The sequence below is a fragment of the Apodemus sylvaticus genome, chromosome 6 (genome assembly GCF_947179515.1).
Source record: "Apodemus sylvaticus chromosome 6, mApoSyl1.1, whole genome shotgun sequence".
Classification (NCBI taxonomy): Eukaryota; Metazoa; Chordata; class Mammalia; order Rodentia; family Muridae; genus Apodemus; species Apodemus sylvaticus.
Genome location: NC_067477.1, coordinates 92647604 through 92665605, shown reverse-complemented (window position 1 = coordinate 92665605; position 18002 = coordinate 92647604). Strand labels below are relative to the sequence as shown.

Below are 18002 nucleotides of genomic sequence, written 5' to 3'. Positions count from 1 at the left end.
ATACCTCTTTTGCATTTTACTTCAGAGTAAGCTGCACACAGAGATCAAGATGTAAACTGAGACATTTAATTTTGATTAAATTAGTAGCTTATGGAAACAGTGCCCAATTTTACTCTCTCTCTCTGTCTCTTTTTTTTTTTTTTTTTTTTTTTTTTCTTTTTTGGTTTTTCGAGACAGGGTTTCTCTGTGTAGCTCTGGCTGTCCTGGAACTCACTCTGTAGACCAGGCTGGCCTCAAACTCAGAAATATGCCTGCCTCTGCCTCCCAAGCCTATTTACTCTTGATCTTAAGTTGCAAGAAAGGAGGAAATAGTTTTCTGGAGCATTTTAGACAGTTCAGTAAGTTTAAAAGTCAGAAGTAGGTCATACGTTGTATAATTTTTTCACATTCATCTTTCTTGAAGGTGGTCATTTATTCTTTGTTCTGTGGACTTAATTTCTTTTTTTTTTAAATGACATTGCTTCGTGGTCTCATGCAACTGTTGTGTTTTTAGGAGGACAAGAAATGCTTCATATGTGATTCCCGGGATCCTTATCATGAGACCCTCAATCCTGACAGCCATCTCATTGAAAATGTGGTCACCACGTTTGCTCCAAACCGCCTTAAAATTTGGTGGCAATCTGAAAATGGTACGTGATTAGTGTGGGGACAAGTTCCATGGAGTGTGTCTGAGTGTTAACTGGGAAGAAGGTCCCGTGGGAGTTTGTGCCGTGGACCTCTGGTTAGAGCCCCTGACAGAATTACTGTCCGGAGCACCTAGCTTGCTCAGTCAAATATGACCCTCCTTCCTGAAGTCTGTGCCCTGTCAGGAAGCAGCCTTTGATGTGAGACCAAAGGAGTATGTGTAAGCCTTACCCGGAGGGGGCTTCTGGGGAGTGGGTGTGTACTGAAAGGAGTCAGGAGAGAGCATGGGAAGACTGCACACCTCAGGACCACCACAGAACACAGCACCTGTTGTTGTTGTTACCAGCCCTCCCTCAAGGATGGGTAACATCCTCTCTGCTCCTCCCCAACCTTCCAGCCACAGAAGATTCACGAAACAACTGAGAGTTCCCATAAAATAAGAACTGAGGAGATTGTGTAGCATGCCTCCTTGTTTAGCAGTGATGGGAATGCAGCCTAATCAATCACTCATCAATTAGATACGATAATGTGGCTTTGAAACTAAGACTGTGAAATCTAGGGAATAAAAAAGTGGGTGTATTGGTTACTTAACCATGTAACTTGGTCTTAGTTTTTTTGTTTTGTTTTGTTTTGCTTTTGAACAACCTGTTACTTTATATAAAACACAGATTGGCTTTAGACTTGAAATCCCCCTACCCCAGTCTTTAAATTGGATTCCCAGCTTGAGATTACAGGTGTGCACTGCCAGTGCTGCACCTCGTTACATCTTTTTTTTTTTTTTTTAGTTATAGAAGGAGTCCTTGTGGTACTGAACATAAGCTTGGCCATACACAACCTGGAAACAGCTAGATCTCCTCCTTCCGCATCCTGTATCTTTGGATACAGGCTGGTACCTGTTATTTATCCCATTCCTTTATGGCTTTCAGTGACTGGCTACAAATTGCAGGTTTTTAGAAGAACTTGGATTCTAGCTTAGATTATTGGTCAGTCTTGAGAATCCTATCGGATACAAAGTTGCCTGAGAGAAGGATGAGCCCTCTGAAAGCATGTAGCTAACTTTTCAGAGTCAGTAGTTTGTACAAGGGGATACACTGGTTAGTGTGGTTCCCTGTGAAAGACTATGTATGCATCTGAGTCACAGGTCTGCAGAAACAGCTTCAGCCTTTCCATGAGCAGAGAAGTCAAACTCTTCCCAACCTCCCACGCTCTGGAGTGACCCTGCAGTGAAGTAGAAATACATTGCTTCCTGGACATTGGGAGGATGGCCCCATTTTAGCTAAGAAATGTTAAAATAGTTTTCTATGTGGTTAAAGGTTTTCTTAATGATGTCGGGAGTTCATTCGTTTCAATAGCTTTGAGGGGAACAAAAGGACCCAGATGCCAGGAAGATTTTGCAAACAGTGGGCTCTGAGCTCTGTCACAGAGAGAAGATGAGATTAGACAGATGGGGTTTGGCAGCCAGAAAGTCATCCATTGTTACTATACCTTGTTGTCTCTGTTGTTTGATAGCTCACACTGGAAGACCCTCTGTGATGCAGACTTTATCTCCTTTCTGGGTGTTGGGTGGGTGCTGGGCGGGAGCTGGGCGGTTACAGGGTGAGGTTGAATCCAAGGCCTCAGGTTCAGGGACTGGCCTGGAATCCCCAGTGACTTTTAACTCACTCTTCCCAGGGTTTTGTTCTTTGATATGACAAGTTATACACCGTAAAATAATCTTGGTCTCGTCTCTGTGGATTTTTTTTCTTCCCGTATTAAGAGGAAAGCCCCCAGACCACCCTGCTTTATCAGACTGTGAATCAAAACGGAATGCGAGTTGGGGATACAAGATATAGTCCCTTTGTAACAGGAAGGTTGCTAGTCCTGCTTTGTACTTTACCTTATTTCATTATTTATCTCTTAGTTCTGAACAAAATCACAGGTTTTTCAGAAATCTAGAAGAGGAAAAATGTATAGTTGCTTAGCTAATACTTCACTCAAAAAAGAACTGCCCAGAGTAATCTTGCACGATGGTTCTTTTGAGCAAGTGAGATAAGGCTAGTTGCTACGATTGCGGTGTTTTTCTTTGACATTCCAACTAACTCGCATCCGTTCCAGTGACCACTTTTCCCCCCTCGGTCGGCTTGGCCACTTTCCAGCAGGCAAGTTTATTTCAAAAGGTCCTACTGACTTCCTGAGACTATACCAGCTGTAACATGATTCATGCTGACACATTCCTGTCTTCCAGACTTCTTTGCTTGGGAAGACAGACCCTGGAGGCATCTTCTTACAGGGACTGCAGAACAGTCCTCTTAACCCAGGGAGGCATCTTAGAGCTCGGTCTCTGGGGGTTAGGGGAGGGGCTTCTTACCCCTGGAATTCCAGGGGCTCTTTTTTTTTTTTTTTTTTTTAGTGTGTTCAAGTGAGTCTCTGACCCTGGGGCACCGGTTGCAGTGCAGCTTTGTTTTCGAAGGCTTTCCCCTCTGGAAGGGAAGAAGTTTGTGTTTGTTCAGGGACAGGTTTATTTATCTGACTGGTTCTTTGCCTCCGACCCAGAAGTGTAGTGGGAGGTTGCTTCCATCAAGGATGAGCTTCCCTGACTTGGCACAGATTACCCCTGGGTGCTACTCACCTGCTTTCTTTGCTGTCGGTTAGGGGGTAAAGTGATTTATTTGTATTTCTTCTGTGTCTCTGCAGACTGACCCCCCTACTGTGCGCCGCAAGTGTGTGTTGGGGGAGGGGTGCATTTGGCTTGGAGGGAGGGTTGGGGGCAGTGGATGTGGCTTCCCTTAGTGAGTAGCATTGGGAGGCTTTCTGCCAGATGTCTGTGGCAGTGAAGAAATCCAGTAAGAGGAACTCCAGAGGGATTTATGGAAAACTAAAGAATCATTCTGACTTGCTTTTCACCACTAAAATAAGTGGTGAATAACATCAACTCCAGCCTTAAGACGCAAGGGGAAACTTGGTATGAGGCTTAAGGACCATTTAGGAAGAGAGTCAGCTGTTCAGAGGCATCCCCCTCGGTCTTACCATTTCCTTTATTGCTGTAAATATCCAGGTGTGGAGAATGTAACTATCCAACTGGACCTGGAAGCAGAATTCCACTTCACTCATCTCATCATGACGTTCAAGGTAAGGCGTCTCTGCTGTCTCCAATGCAGACTCAAGAGCTCTGTGACTGCCGCATTCAGAGCCAGTCTCTCTTGCAAGTTGGCCTAAACCAGAACTTAAATGTTACTGTTGTCATAAGTTACAATAATTGTGGGGCTTTCAAAACAGGGGCATGAATAACTGCCCTTCACACATACTAGCTTCATGTCAGTAAGTAGATTCTCCATCCTAATTTATCTGCAGACTTTTAATTAGAGATCTCTTTATTCCTCCCATAGAGAAAGGCAGTGCTTGACTCCCTTCCAAACCACAATAAAACATTTGCAGAGTACATCTCTGATCCTTCATGTTTATATTTTACGGCTGAATTTCGTAACTGAAAACGAAGTATGTTTTAAATCTTAGGTTCCAAGATTTTGCCAAAATTGTGGGAAGAGTTTTACAGTTCTTAAAGAAACATGCATGGCTTCTTAAATGCAGATCTCTCTCTCTCTCTCTCTTCATTTTTCTTTTCAAGATGTAGAATGACTCTAGGACTAGGGAATGTCTCTGTACAAAGTGCCTTTGTGTCTGAAGCAGCTGCCTGGGAATGACAGACTTCACATGGCTTAAAGTACACGTTGACACACACAAAACTCATAATTTACTTATTGCTCCCCAGACTAAAATCACCTTTGAGTAGTTTTCAGTTGGAATTGGGGTTTGCTGGCATCCTCTCAGGGTTAGGAAAAGGGGCTGGGGATCAGTTTACCCCACTGGCAAGGCACCACAGAAGTCTCGCTTCTGTCTGGTACCCAAGTATGAGGAGCAAGAGCGAGGAAGGGTAGGAGTGGGAGTCAGAATGGGACTGGGAGGGGCGTCTAGCTCCGTGGTTCCCAGGCCTCTGTACCTCACCCCTTTGCTGTCCCCCAGATGACCCACTGACTGCTGGAGCAGGAAGGGTGATAGAGACACCTAATACTGACAGTGGTTGGATAAGGGCTGTTACTAACTTATCAGGGGCTCCTTGCCGCCAGCTGTCTCCTTTCATTGGCCACACTCAACCTTAGTGGTTCAATTCAAACTCTGCCCCATGTGAAGATGGCATCTTCATGTTTCATGACCTTTAAAACATTAACAATCCTCTTTACTGATGTTCGTGGCACCATCTGACTTTGGAGAGAGCATCTGCTACATGGACATGGATGGCTCTGAGTTCTTTCATGTGCAAAATCCTTTGAGTGCCTATTCTGTGGTTGGGTTCAAGGGAATAGTGGGCCAGAGATGAGATTCTGTTCTATACCTAGGTGCTGAAGGTTAGGCTGAGAAGGTGCTGAGATGTGGACTGTGGGCACAAAATGTGAGCCTCAGTGTAAGGGAGAAGGCTCATCCTTCCAGGTTCTAGCTTCTGGGAGACAGCAGAGCCCATACCAGAGCCGCGCTTCCCGTGCTCTGGGCTGGCTCGTCTGCCTAGTCTGCTCCTTCACTCTGCTTTAAAAGAAGGTGGTGAGGTTAATTAATGTTAGCTTGTATTGTGAGAAAACTTTTCCTGCGGAAACAAAACACATTCATCTGCTCATACCCTAAATAGGAAACCCAACCAATGAGTTTTATTGGAGTTGCAGGGATTGGTGAACAAGTAGCAGTTACTTATAGGAATATGGATGAGGAGTTAGTAACAGTAGCAGAAATGACTCAGATAGTTGCAGCTCCAAGGCCCACTTCGGCGTTGGTGACAGCTCACAAAAGCTGGGAAACCTGGAGCACACTGCATAGCCTGCAAACCACTCAACAGGTTAGAGAGTGTCCTTTCTATGTGCCTCACTTGAACTAACCCTCTTCAGGGTTAGATTCAGGCAGCTCAGCTAATTACTGCTTGTCTGGTAGCTGGTTTTGTCTGAGAGTTTTCTTTGTAGCTTGGCTTCCTCCTCTCAGCTTATATTTGGGACCTCGAGAATCTGGTCGGTTTCAGGGACTTCCTGGAGCTGTTTTGAGTTGTTTCCCTTCCTGCTCAAGGAGCTTCCTTCAGGATGGAATGTTTAAATCTTTGGAGGAGAGTATTACACAACAACCTGGTATAAGGAAAAAAACTTCAGGAGTGGAGACCAGTCCTGCCCTTTACCCTGGGCCAGGAGAGATGAGGAAGATTTCAGAGGGAAGAGATAGAGGAAAACTACTGATGGTCTGAGAGCAGTGAACCTTTTATGCGCTCTTTGGGCAAGGCTTGTTCAATAAGTACTGCATCTGTTTGCTTCAAGGCAGGGAGGAGAGGAAAGTAAGCATAGAGAAGCAGATCCCAGTCAGTAGGACCTCATCTCTTTGCTGAGGAATGGAAACTTTATAGGCAGTAGGGAACCACTGACTTGTTGGTCACAAAAATAAATTCGCAAGGAAACCCAAATGAAGGCACAAAGCCCAAACTCCAGCAGTTGGGTCTCAGTGGGTTCAAGGCCAGCCTGATCTATATAGCAAGTTCCAGGCTAAGAGTGGGATACATAGCCACACTGTTTTGTTTCTTAAGCTTTAGATTATAGAGCACTTTAAGTTTCCAAATGTCAGAAGCTCACCTGTCCTTAGAACCCTTTACCATGTATTCACATGCGTCTATATTCATGCGTCTGTGCTCCACTGCCCTTTGCCCCTGTTGCTTTGAGAACCAGAGAGGAGGAGGCCCCTACTTCCTGAGAATGGTCACTTGGGTGCTTTAGAATCAAAGGCTGGCCTTGAAGTGTAGAAAGCTCAGAGGCAGGTCAGGGGAAGGAAAAGGGCCGTGTCCAAAATAGCCTGCAAGTCTAAGTCCTTAGGAAGATGTGGCTCTCCTTAGTAGCACTGTAAAGGAAAGCAGGGACCAAGATGAAGAACTCAACGTTTATCCTCAGTCAAGCTGGCTCTGGAGATGGCTGCTCACTAGGTGGACGGGGTCTTCTTAGATTAGAAAAGCTCGTTTCTGTTCATGTGCCAGTATGCTTTCGTTACAGGCAGCCGTTTCCAGCCTCTCTGTTTACTATGCATTCAGCAGTCCCTGTGCAGCAATCTGGGGCCTGAGCAGGTTGATGACTAAGCAGGAGGTGGGAGTGGGGAGAGGCTTCCGTCCTTTAGGTGAAGTGTGTTGTTCCGGTTTCCAGCAGCTTCTTAACTCCGCAGGAAATTGGATGACTGGTCAGTGGCCCCTGGGATTTAGAAGTTTCCAGAGTGAGAGACAAGGAAGCACAGCCAGGACAAGCTTCTGTGTGTTTCTTCTCTGCTGCCTTCTGATACAGAGATGTCAGGCGAGGTGTGCCCCGCCCAAGCCTCTTGAGTCTTCCCCACTGGGTGCTTGGCCTCATGGGATTGTCTGTGCCTGCACACCCGCCATACTAGGTTCAGATGGTCAAAGGCGTTTTTCAATTTCTGTTCTAAGATCCTTAGTCTACAATTCTCTGCAGTTTGATTTAAAAAAAAAAATGTCTTCTTCTGTGCCTGGATAGGCAGAAAAGCAACTTTACATTCGTCAGTCAAGGACGCTAGCAGGTAGGTTAGCGGATTTTTGCAAGTTCCCAACATCAGCATCTGCAAAAGCTCCTTCTGCCGAGTGATGATGTTACTTAATTCAGGAACTCGTGTTTTCAAGCTCTGTTTTCTAGGCTGGCTGAGCTTGCCTTTGACTTTTCTCCACAGCAATTTGGCTTCCTCTTCCTAAAAGTGCGCACAGCATGTTCCCGGCTGTGAAGCATCTGCCCTGTGGCCCATTTCTAGAGTTCCGTCTGCTTTCTTTTCTTATTTACTCTTGACTGTGTCCCTCACGGCCTCCTCCTGAAGTCTTCAGCATGATTTGAGGGTCTTGTCTTTCTCCTATTCCCCTGGCCTGTTTGCTTTTCTGCTGGCTGGCGAGGAGGAAGATGCGCATGCGTGAGCACACAGAGCTGAAGGAAAAGGCAGTGACTGTTCCCGGCTCCCGTTCTCCCATGTCCAGCCTGCTGGGCATTTTCCTAGAATGCTGACCTTTCTCTTGCCATTGGCTTTGTTGGAGGGAATTCAAGTATTAAGTGATCACAGTGACTTCCAAATCCACATTGCACAGCTGAGTGCCACTCCCACGAATGGCTGGCCCCAAACGAGCATTCGAGGCTCGCCCATGTCATTTTCAACCCAGCCACCTGTGCTTCGGGGCCTTGTGCTTCTTTCCTATCTAAGATCTTCCACTAAGATCTACTAGATCCTGGATAACTCAGTAAGTACAGTGTGCTGTCGCTAACGGGACAGTAGACTTCATATCTTTCTGTCCGTATCGCAGCTCTTAGAGTGTGAGGCCTTCATCTTTCTTTGGTTCACCTGTTTCTTGTCATCTTCCATGCTTAGTGACAATGCTGTCAGTTATTTTCTGTGTATAATCTCTTCATTTTGTTAAGTCCCATAAAGCCTGTTAGTGTGTCCAACACTCATGCCTCCCTGTGCTGCACTGACCACTGAGCCTGGGGCCTCCCTCAGCTGAATCCCCAGCCCTTGAGATCCAGTTTGATGTCATCTCTCTGAAACAGCCTCTGGGTTTTGGTTTTTCCTTTAAAAATGTTTACTTTTGTGGTACAGTATGCGTGTCAGAATTCCCCATTCTTGTGTGTACCACTTACATATTAGACATATTCAGGATATCCCAAATCTATCCTCAGTGATGCTAGACATAGTCAGGATATCCTAAATCTATCACTGCTGTCAGCTTCTAGAACTTTATTGTCACCTTAGATAGGAAATCAGACTAGTGACTGAACAGTCACCCCCACTGTCCCCACCCCTCTTCCCCATGGCCCCTTTCTGTTCCATCTAAAATCCTAGGTGTTTCATATCTATGAACTCACAATATTTGAAAATTTATATGGCTTATTTTACTTAGTACAGTGCCTTCAAGGTCCTTGTGTGTTACAGTTGAGTACGCATCCCTTCTTTCTGCAACTGAACAATAGTCTATTGTATTTATCTCATTTTGTTCTTTTTTTGTTAGTTTATTTACTTATTCACTTTACATCCCTATATGTCCCCTCTTTCCAGTCCCCTCCCCCAACAGCTCCTCCCTTTCCTCCTTCCCCTTCTCTTCTGAGACAGCAGATATTCCCTGTATAACACCCTCCCACCCCCACCCCCACCCCCAACTCCCCACCCTTGGCTGTGTTCATCCTCTCCCACTGAAGTCAGACAAGGCTGCCCAGTTGGACAATGGGCTCCACAGGCAGGCAACAAGTTCAGGGAGAGCCCTCACTCTAATTGTTAGGGGACCCACATGAAGACCAAGCTGTACATGTGCTACATGTTGGGGGGAGGGGGACCTACGTCCAGCCCATGCTTGCTCTGTGGTTGGTGGTTCAGTCTCTGGGAGCCTGCAAGGGGTAGCTGTTGGTCTTCCTATAGAGTTCCTTTTCCTTCCCGGTTCCTCATCCTTACCCCCAAGTCTTCTACAAGGCTCCTGAGCTCCCTCTAACATTTGCCTCTGGGTCTCTGTGCTTCTTTCCTTTGGCTGCTGGGTGAAGCCCAGAGGACCATTCGCACTTCTTTCTTTACCAGCTGATAGGTGCTTTGGCTGTTGCCGGTCTTTGGCTATTGTGAATAATGCTGCTTGTTTTTTGCATTTTCTGTGATGGTAGTGTGGTGCTTGACATATTGTACTATGTTCGTGTGTGTGTGTGTGGGTGTGGGTGTGTCTCTTATTAGACTGTGTGAAGCATATGGATGTTATATAAGCCACTGACTGATGCATCTATAGAATGATTAAATGAAGCAGAGAGAAAACAAGCGTTCAAAATCAGTTCTCTCCTGGGCACGGTGGTTAGTATACCAAAGTGTTTGCTGCAAGGGCCTGTTCAAAAAGAAACAGTTTGCTGAGCTACCAGGTGCTGCAAGTGCTTCCTTGCAAGAACAGCCGCCACAGAAATACCGACCACACAAAGTCCGCTTGAGGCACACTGGGAGTGATGTTGTTTGAAAAGGACAAATTAGCAATCAGAAGCATCAAAAGAAACTTCTCTCCTGCTTTTAGACATTCCGTCCAGCTGCCATGCTGATAGAGCGGTCTTCTGACTTTGGGAAGACGTGGGGCGTGTACAGATACTTCGCCTACGACTGTGAGAGCTCATTCCCGGGCATTTCAACTGGCCCCATGAAGAAAGTGGATGACATCATCTGTGACTCTCGATATTCTGACATTGAACCCTCAACGGAAGGAGAGGTTTGTATGCCTCTGATTGAGTTCTCTACTTGTTGGTCTGCTTTTTGATCATTGTAAAAATACCAACCCTCTTATCTATTTTTAGGTGATATTTCGTGCTTTAGATCCTGCTTTCAAAATTGAAGATCCTTACAGTCCAAGGATACAGAGTAAGCTGTTTTGAAATAAATGCTTAGGTGGGAAACCGCTCTCGTAGAGGGCACCGTCCTACCCGGTGCTGTGTTACCCGACATCTTGATACTCAGTCTAGCATCCACCTAGATCTTCTTCCTTCCTTTGTAGTCTTCCAAAAAAAACTGCTTCAAATTACCAGTAATCAGTCTTCATTGATAAGGAACACATTTTGACTATGTCAACAGAACTCCAACAATTATTCTGACCAGGCCACCTTCTATTTTTGATGCCCAGTATATAAATTAGAGTGCAGATTAAACTGCTGTGATAAAACACCCCCTAAATATAGTTTCTGAAATATAATTGATATTTCTTTTGCTTGTATGAAATCAGCAGGATGTATTTTACCTGCATGTATGTATGTATACCATGTTCATGCCTGGTGCTCTGGTAGCCAGAAAAGGGCATCATATCCCTTGGCTATGGAATTACAGATAGCTGTGAGCTACTGTGTTGCCTGGAAATCAAACCCAGGTCCTCTGGAAGAGTAGCCAGTGCTTTTAACCACTGAGCCGTCTCTCTAGCACTTGGAAGGATTCTCAAAGAAGAACTACAGTTCAGTTGCCATAGTTTCACTGTATAAAATACAAGATGATACCCAGTTAAATTTGAATGACAGATGAATAACATGTTCTTTTTTTAATACCCCATGTAATGAATTTACTGGTACGGGGGAGCCCTATCCAATATTTATAGTTTTATGGTTAGTATAACTTTTTTTTTTTTAATGTATGCTATTTAGGACTGACTTAAACTAAAACTGAGGGTTTATTATCAATTCAATTTCACTGAGCATCTTTTATTACTTGCTGAATTTGACAGTCCTAGCTATGAAACTCTCTCTCTTCCTAGGATTGTCTACACTAGCAGAGTTAGAACACCATCACTGTCCTCAGTCTGATCTGTAGAGGTCAAGAATAAAGATAAGACTTGGAAGTGGTCAGATCACTTCTGTGCATTGCTATAATTAGTCTTGTAGCTAGAGAACAGAAGGTACTGGGAAATATCTCCGGCAAGATGGCCTGTGCTCTGCTAAAACTCTTGGCAAGAGCTCTCACCCACAGGCAATGGGAAATTACAATACTGAGAAAAACTCCAAGTGCCCATCATGACAAGGGATGTATCAAGGTTAGGACGGTGTAGCCTTTGACAGATGAGAACACCGTGAGTGCAGAGTCTTGCATACCAGATGACGGGGCGATGGAATGGCAGGTGATTCTGGAACTCTGGAGAGATGGCCCAGCCCTTTAAGGCTAGGCTCACAACAGTTCTTAGTTCAGTGCTCTTGGTACTATTCAACAGTTGTTTATATTATTGCAGTACTGCTTGTAAATCTCGGGAAGCAGAGTCAAACTCACTGGCTTTCAAGTTAGACCTAGGTTTAAATTCTGATTCTGTCATAATGTAACTACATGACCTCGTGCCTTGAAACTTTTCCATTCCTTCTTCCCATCTTTACCTGGAGACAGAAATACCAACCTGAGGGTTGTTTGAGGGAAAACGAGTCATCTAAACATGCAGTTGATTGAAACCATGGATGGTGGTGATGTTAACTCTATTTAGCAACAGCTGCAGCTTAGGTCTTGTATCGAGACCGTCCTGACAGAGTGAAAGTCATAGTGTCAGGGTGAAAGAGGGAGCTAGCCTCCCTTGTTCGGCCTTGCTATGAGATTGCAATCAGTTGAGTAGAGACAGGTCTTTGGTTTTCGTCGTCTGTGTGCAACCCTAAGTTTTAACCAAGGTCTCATGGAGCTTCCGTACTTGTAACATGGGAGCTACGAGTAGAAGAAAACCCAGGGGATGGTGACAGAAGAGTTTGCTTCCCAACTTACATTAATTTTAATGTGGCTCAGACTATCTAGGGTTTATAGTTTATTCATTCATTCTATTGCAAAACCAATTTTTAATAGCATGTCCTTGCAGTCTCCGAGCAAGCCACGAGGCTGTTTCTTTAGGACTCAGAATCTGGTTGTGAAAGAGATCCACAGGGGCTCCAGGACACAGGTGAAGTGTGTGCCATTGAAGAATGCAGTCAATTCATGATCTTAAATTCCCCTGGCTTTTGTGGTTTGGTGGCATCTGGAGACCTGTTTCTAGGAAGTACCCATGTTTGCTGATCATGCCTTTGATTTGTAATCAAGGGAACAGGATTTCTATCGCTGAGACCCTGGAGACTCACTTCAAAGTGATGTGCTTCTTAAAAGAGCAGGCAGCCTGAGGCTCTGTTGTCACTCTATATGGTAGGAGAGAGTGGGGAGCTCTTTGCTCTTTTGCGGGCTCTATGAAGTTCAAGGGTCTCCAGATACTCCAGCTGCCCTCCACATTTGTTTTCCAGCCTCTTGTCAATGGTACTCACTGTGTGAGGAGGCGTTGGCAGATGTCGCCATTCACAGCTGCCATTTAGCGCAAGATTGTGGGTTCTTTGTTTTGTATTTGATTTTCACAAAGAGCCTAAGTTTAATACATAGGCTCTCCCTTTCCAGCCCCAGCCATTTCTCTAGTCTTCATTGTAAACTGCGCATGTGTTATAACTTGTTTGAAATGTGCATTTGGTCTCAGAAATGACCTGGTGCACTGGGCTTCTACCATTCTGTCTTGTATCTAAGTTGTAAATATGCATTAGCACAAACAAGTCAAGCTAGCAAGGGGTTTCAGAATTCAGAGAGCAATGAGAGGCCGGCAGATGGGCTCACCAGGTCCAGTAGGGTCCGCTTCAGTAGGAGCTGCTTGGCCATTAAGGAAAAACCACCTGAGTAGCAGGTTGACTGGCCCTTGGTCTATCTAGTTATATGGAATATGATTGACAGCCAGCTTCTGGAATAAGATTAGGCCTACAGACCTAGGGAGGAGGAGGAGAGCGTGAAAGAAGTCAAACCAATTTTATAAGGAACTGTTTCGTAGGAGAAACAATTTGCCTGGCAGCCTAGAACTAAGCCCCTTTGTCTTCCTGTCGCTATGCTGAATGAACAAATATGAAAATGTTTTGCAAAAATATGTAGACTATAATGTTGCTTAAAACTTGCTTGAAAGAGGCTGTTGTGAATTTCAACACATCTGGGGAAACTAGGGAAAAGATGGGGCAGGGAAAGGGAGGGATAATAGAAATATAGTACACAAATATAATTTTAAAAAACTACCATAAGACAAACTTGGTTGAGACATTCTTCTCCTACAAAGGTAGCTTTTCTCTACTGTTAAGTCTGCCCTTGTGACTTGGATTTAAGTAGAAGGAAATTTCAAATAGTGTTTTCTCATTCAAAAGTAAACACATAACTGTTCCTGTTAAAGTTAGAATTGGCACCAAGGATAAATATCCTTTTCTACCTGAAAATAGTTTCTGACTTTGACAGCAGGGGCTGTGGAGACAGAAGGTATGGTGATATTTTAGATTAAGGGGCAGTGGTTTCTGGAACTCTGTGGTTGTGACTGATACTCTTCCTAATCTGAGGAGATTGTGGTGGCCTTCCCTGCTTCCAGAGGCTGTCGCCCTGGGTTCAACCATCATCTAGTTCATTCAAGAGGGGTGAGGTTTACTTAGGCTTCTGTCATTTGTCCAGTCTTTCATCTAAAAGAAAGAATATAGAATTGCTGCAGCACGCTTTCCTGTCTGATTAGACCTTTCCTCTCGGTGACCTCTGTAGATCTATTAAAAATCACCAACTTGAGAATCAAATTTGTGAAACTGCACACCTTGGGAGATAACCTTTTGGACTCCAGAATGGAAATCAGAGAGAAGTACTATTATGCTGTCTATGATATGGTGGTTCGCGGGAACTGCTTCTGCTACGGCCACGCCAGCGAATGCGCCCCCGTGGATGGGATCAACGAAGAAGTGGAAGGAATGGTGAGTGTCCGGGAAGCTCGTACCGACGTCTGAAAGGCGAGGCAGAAAAACCAAAAAACTTGTCCTTAAGCCAGTCACGGTATTTTTTAGGGGTTTTAATTTACTGAAATAGACTTTGCTTTTTTGCAACATGTTGGTGGTTGAATGCAGATTTTCCTCTCTTGGAGAGTCGCCTAGGTTATGAGAATTTGTCCTGACACTACTGCTTTCTTAGATTCTGAGTTCGGTTTTTTGGAAATCATTGCTATAGACTGCTGTTGATGTATTTTAGTTACCAAGGATTAAGAAGTTACATGAATAGCAATCCAGACTGTATTTCCAGTAAGAAAGATTAAAAACCACAAGCATCCAGTCTTCACACTTGCAAGAGCAAGGTGGCCTCAGCCCAGAGAGACTGGAAGTTGTAACCCAGGCCCAAAGCCATCACTTAGAAATCAAATGGAGTTTTCTTCCTGTCTTCTCTGTAGACTTTTCTTTCTTTGCCATTTTCATATTGTTTGCAAATCAAATGGTTTAAAATGTGAGATTTCACTCCGTGGCCAACTGGTTAACATGCCGCTAGTAACTGCTGCCAACTGCTAGCAATGTGCTGCTAACACAACTACTAGTTTTTGTCTAGTAGTTGACACAAACTAGAGTCCCCTGGAAAGAATGAACCTTGATTGAGGGATAGATCAGTTAGACCTATAGGCATGTTTGTGGACATTTTCTTGATAGTGGTTGATGTTCGAGGGCCCTGCTCACTGTGGGTGGTGCCACCTCTGGACAGGTGATCAGAAGAAGGCAAACTGATTGAGGCATTGGGGATCAAGCAGTATCCATCCCTTCACAGAGTTCTTGACCTGACATCCCTCGATGATAGACTGTGACTTGGAAGTGTAAGCCAGATAAACCCTTTCCTTTCCCAAGTTGGTTTTGGTCAGAACAACAGAGAAGCAAGCTATAGCAATTAGAGAAGCCCAGGGTATTGTACTCTAATCCACTTAAGTGGCTGCCAGAAAAATTCCTTGAACCCTTAGGAATTTAATACCAGACAGGATTCTGGAGCTCACAGGACTCAACTAATGCAGAAAGAGGAGACTAAAAGTTAGCGATTAGTAGATGAATAACTAGTGGTGGGCATTGAAACCTAGTCACTACTTCTGCCTCAGGTACCTCCCCATGGTCTCTGAGCCTCTCTTGGTAACAGGTACGCCTTGCTTATTTGCTGTCTGTCTCTTCAAAACTGGTTAGTCTTTTTCCGAAGGGCGCAAGATCAGAACACTCTGCCCTTCCTTCTAAAACCTCTGCCTACCCTTTCTTCCAGCTGCAAGTCTTCATGGGTAAACAAGTCGGCTTTTTAACAGCCTGAAGGGAGGGATGTGTTCTAATCGCTACATCTTTCTGAGAATTCCAGACAGACTTGACTTTGCAGTGTAGCAGACCTTTGTGACCCGACACCGACACCAAGCCATTCTCAGATGCTGCGTTTCTTGTGTGGGCTGGGAGACTGTCTGCTCTTGAGTTCAACACAATGGCAGGGAAAGAGAGGATTTTAATCTCCGCCTAAGTGCACGCCTGTTAAGGCAGGTGCAGGAGAGGAGGGACCTGTCTGTCCTGTTCCCGAATTCCAGTCGGTAGAAATGAGAATTAAGGTGAAAGAAGGGCTTATGCACGTATGCACTTGTTTGGCAGAACTGATGTACGGATCCTTCACAGGCTGCAAGGGTCTCACGCACAACTTGCCGTAAAATGACATGCAATGTGTATCTTGGATCTTAAAGAAAAATTAATTTGTGTCTTTCTCATAGTTCCATCTCCTTACTTGAACACAGGTATTCAGGCAGTAGTTTTTGTTGTGGTAGTGGTTGTTGTAATTCTTAATTACTTGTAAATTAATTATTTTAGATTATAATTACCTCACTTCACTCTTCCTTCCAAAGACTTCTTGCTCTCTTAAATATATAGCCTTTCTTTTCATTAATCGTAGTTATATATGTAAATGAATGTATATGTATACATAAACATATGTATGTATGTATGTATGTATGTATGCATGTATGTATGTATGTATATTCCTAAATATCTGAGTACAACCTGCTCAGTCTGTATAACGCTAACTTGTATGTGTGTTTTCAGGGATGATCATTTGGTATTGGATAACCAATTGGTGTTTTCTTCCCTGGGGAAGCCCAATTTCTCCTGTTGTCAGTGTTCCTTAGCTGCCTGAAGTCCTTTAAAAAAAGAATTAAGAATTTAAGTTGTTAATTTTGCTCATTTGATTCTTTGAGTTGACATTCAGTTGAATGTCCCTTACATCATAGAAACTATCCTAGAAACAAGCATGATAGCCATCAACTCATATGGCCAGAAGAACTTGCTCAGTTGGGGAAGGAGGATAAAGACAGGTTCCTCACCGTGAGGAGGGTATATCTTCTGCTGACTGTGGAGAATGTGTGGTCCATCGTATGCTTCTGACTTGGCCTGTTCTGGTTTGTAATTTCCCAGGTTCATGGGCACTGCATGTGCAGACACAACACCAAAGGCTTGAACTGTGAGCTGTGCATGGATTTCTACCACGATTTGCCATGGAGACCTGCTGAAGGCCGGAACAGCAACGCCTGCAAAAGTAAGCGTCAGTGGTCGGGCTGTTGGAGGCACGGGGTTCAAGGGTCCGTTTTCTGGGGAGCTGCAATCTGCAATTGAACAGTTCGTGGATTGAACAGAGAGTGAATCTGCACTGTTTGCAGAAGGGAGGAGGATTGTGCTGTTCTCCTGACTGTGTCTATCTCAGAGCAATAATATATGTATGCACTGAGGTCAAGTAACAAAAATTAGTATGTTTGGCATTGACTCTGGAAAATGGCAGTGGTGTTCATGACTTTGTATCTGCTTTTAAGACAAGAGGCAAATGAAAGACAGATACAATACAGTGCCTTTCATGCATTGAAGGCTTGGTCCCCAGCTGGTAGAGCACTGTTGAGAAGTAACTGGGTCCCCAAAACAATCACCCGGTCAGTGGGTTAGTACATTGATGAGTTCCTAGATGACTGGTTGACTAGGTTAGGCCTAGTTGGAGGAGGAGCTTCTCAGAGGTCTGCCTTTGATGTTGCTTCTTGTTCCCAACCCTTTCTGATTGTTCTCCTGCTTCCTGACTGTGATTCCACGCCTTTCTGCCTTCACATTCCGTCTTATCACAGAGCCAGCAGCGAGAGCTGGCCGGCTGTGGAGTCTAACCTCTTGAAACTGTGACCCCCAAGGAAACCCTCCTTTAAGTCGTTTTTCCTCAAGTGTTTTGTCTTGGGGAGTAAAGAGGTCTGGCTCTTCATTAACCTACCCTGTGCCTGGAGTACAGGGTGTGTCACCTGCCTGGCATGGCCATCTCACACACATCCTGTCTTAGTCTTCAAACACGCAACCCCAAAAGGCTTTTCTAGGAACTCATCAACCAGTATGCCCTTCAGAGCAAAGAGCATGTAAATCAGTTTCTGCCCTGGGAGAATTGGCACCCCTCCTAGCCAAGTAAATTGGCATAAAGTGGGAAAGATTCATCAGACCCCGGCCCCTTGACTGTGCTGCTTCAGATCTATGGGAAAGCAGAAGCGTCTTAGAAGAAGATAGCAGGGTAAAGCTGAGAGAGAGCTTTCAGAGGTCACCCCAAGGACCTACTCTCTCTTTCCCACCGTCTTCCAGTAATGCCGTTAACTTATGAGTCCATCAGGGGATTAAGCAACCCGGGGCCTTCATGATCTGGTCATTTCCCAACCAAGCCTTTTACACACAAACCTCATCCTGATTGTATTATTCCTAGGGGATTTTGTCCAAGAGTTTCCCATTCATGATAACAGTGTTTAATGTTTTGTTTGGATTTTTTGAGACACGGTTCTCTGTAGCCCTGCCTGTCTGCTCTGACTGGTCACTCTGTAGATCACAGGGGCTCAAACTCAGAGATCTACCAGCATCTGCCTCCCAAATGCTAGGATAAAAGTTGTTTTGAGTCACTGTGGTCTAGCCTAGTGATGTCTGTATTATATAGAGAGTTCACGTTTTAAAAGTTGTTAACCTGGTTTAAAGTGTCAGCCATGATAAACAAGGAGGGCCGACCCCTGTTTCATCACCAGA

The 18002-nt window shown here is 44.6% G+C and overlaps 1 protein-coding gene across 1 annotated transcript in view; it reads left to right on the top strand.

The window, feature by feature from the left end:
* The window catches only part of Lamb1 (laminin subunit beta 1), a 63133-nt gene that overhangs the window by 3693 nt on the left and 41438 nt on the right, over positions 1–18002 (top strand). The window contains exons 3-8 of the mRNA XM_052185999.1: positions 494–629; positions 3659–3732; positions 9695–9883; positions 9969–10032; positions 13699–13901; positions 16389–16509. Of these exons, the coding sequence (XP_052041959.1) occupies positions 494–629; positions 3659–3732; positions 9695–9883; positions 9969–10032; positions 13699–13901; positions 16389–16509 (787 nt within the window). The remainder of the gene's footprint in view (positions 1–493; positions 630–3658; positions 3733–9694; positions 9884–9968; positions 10033–13698; positions 13902–16388; positions 16510–18002) is intronic.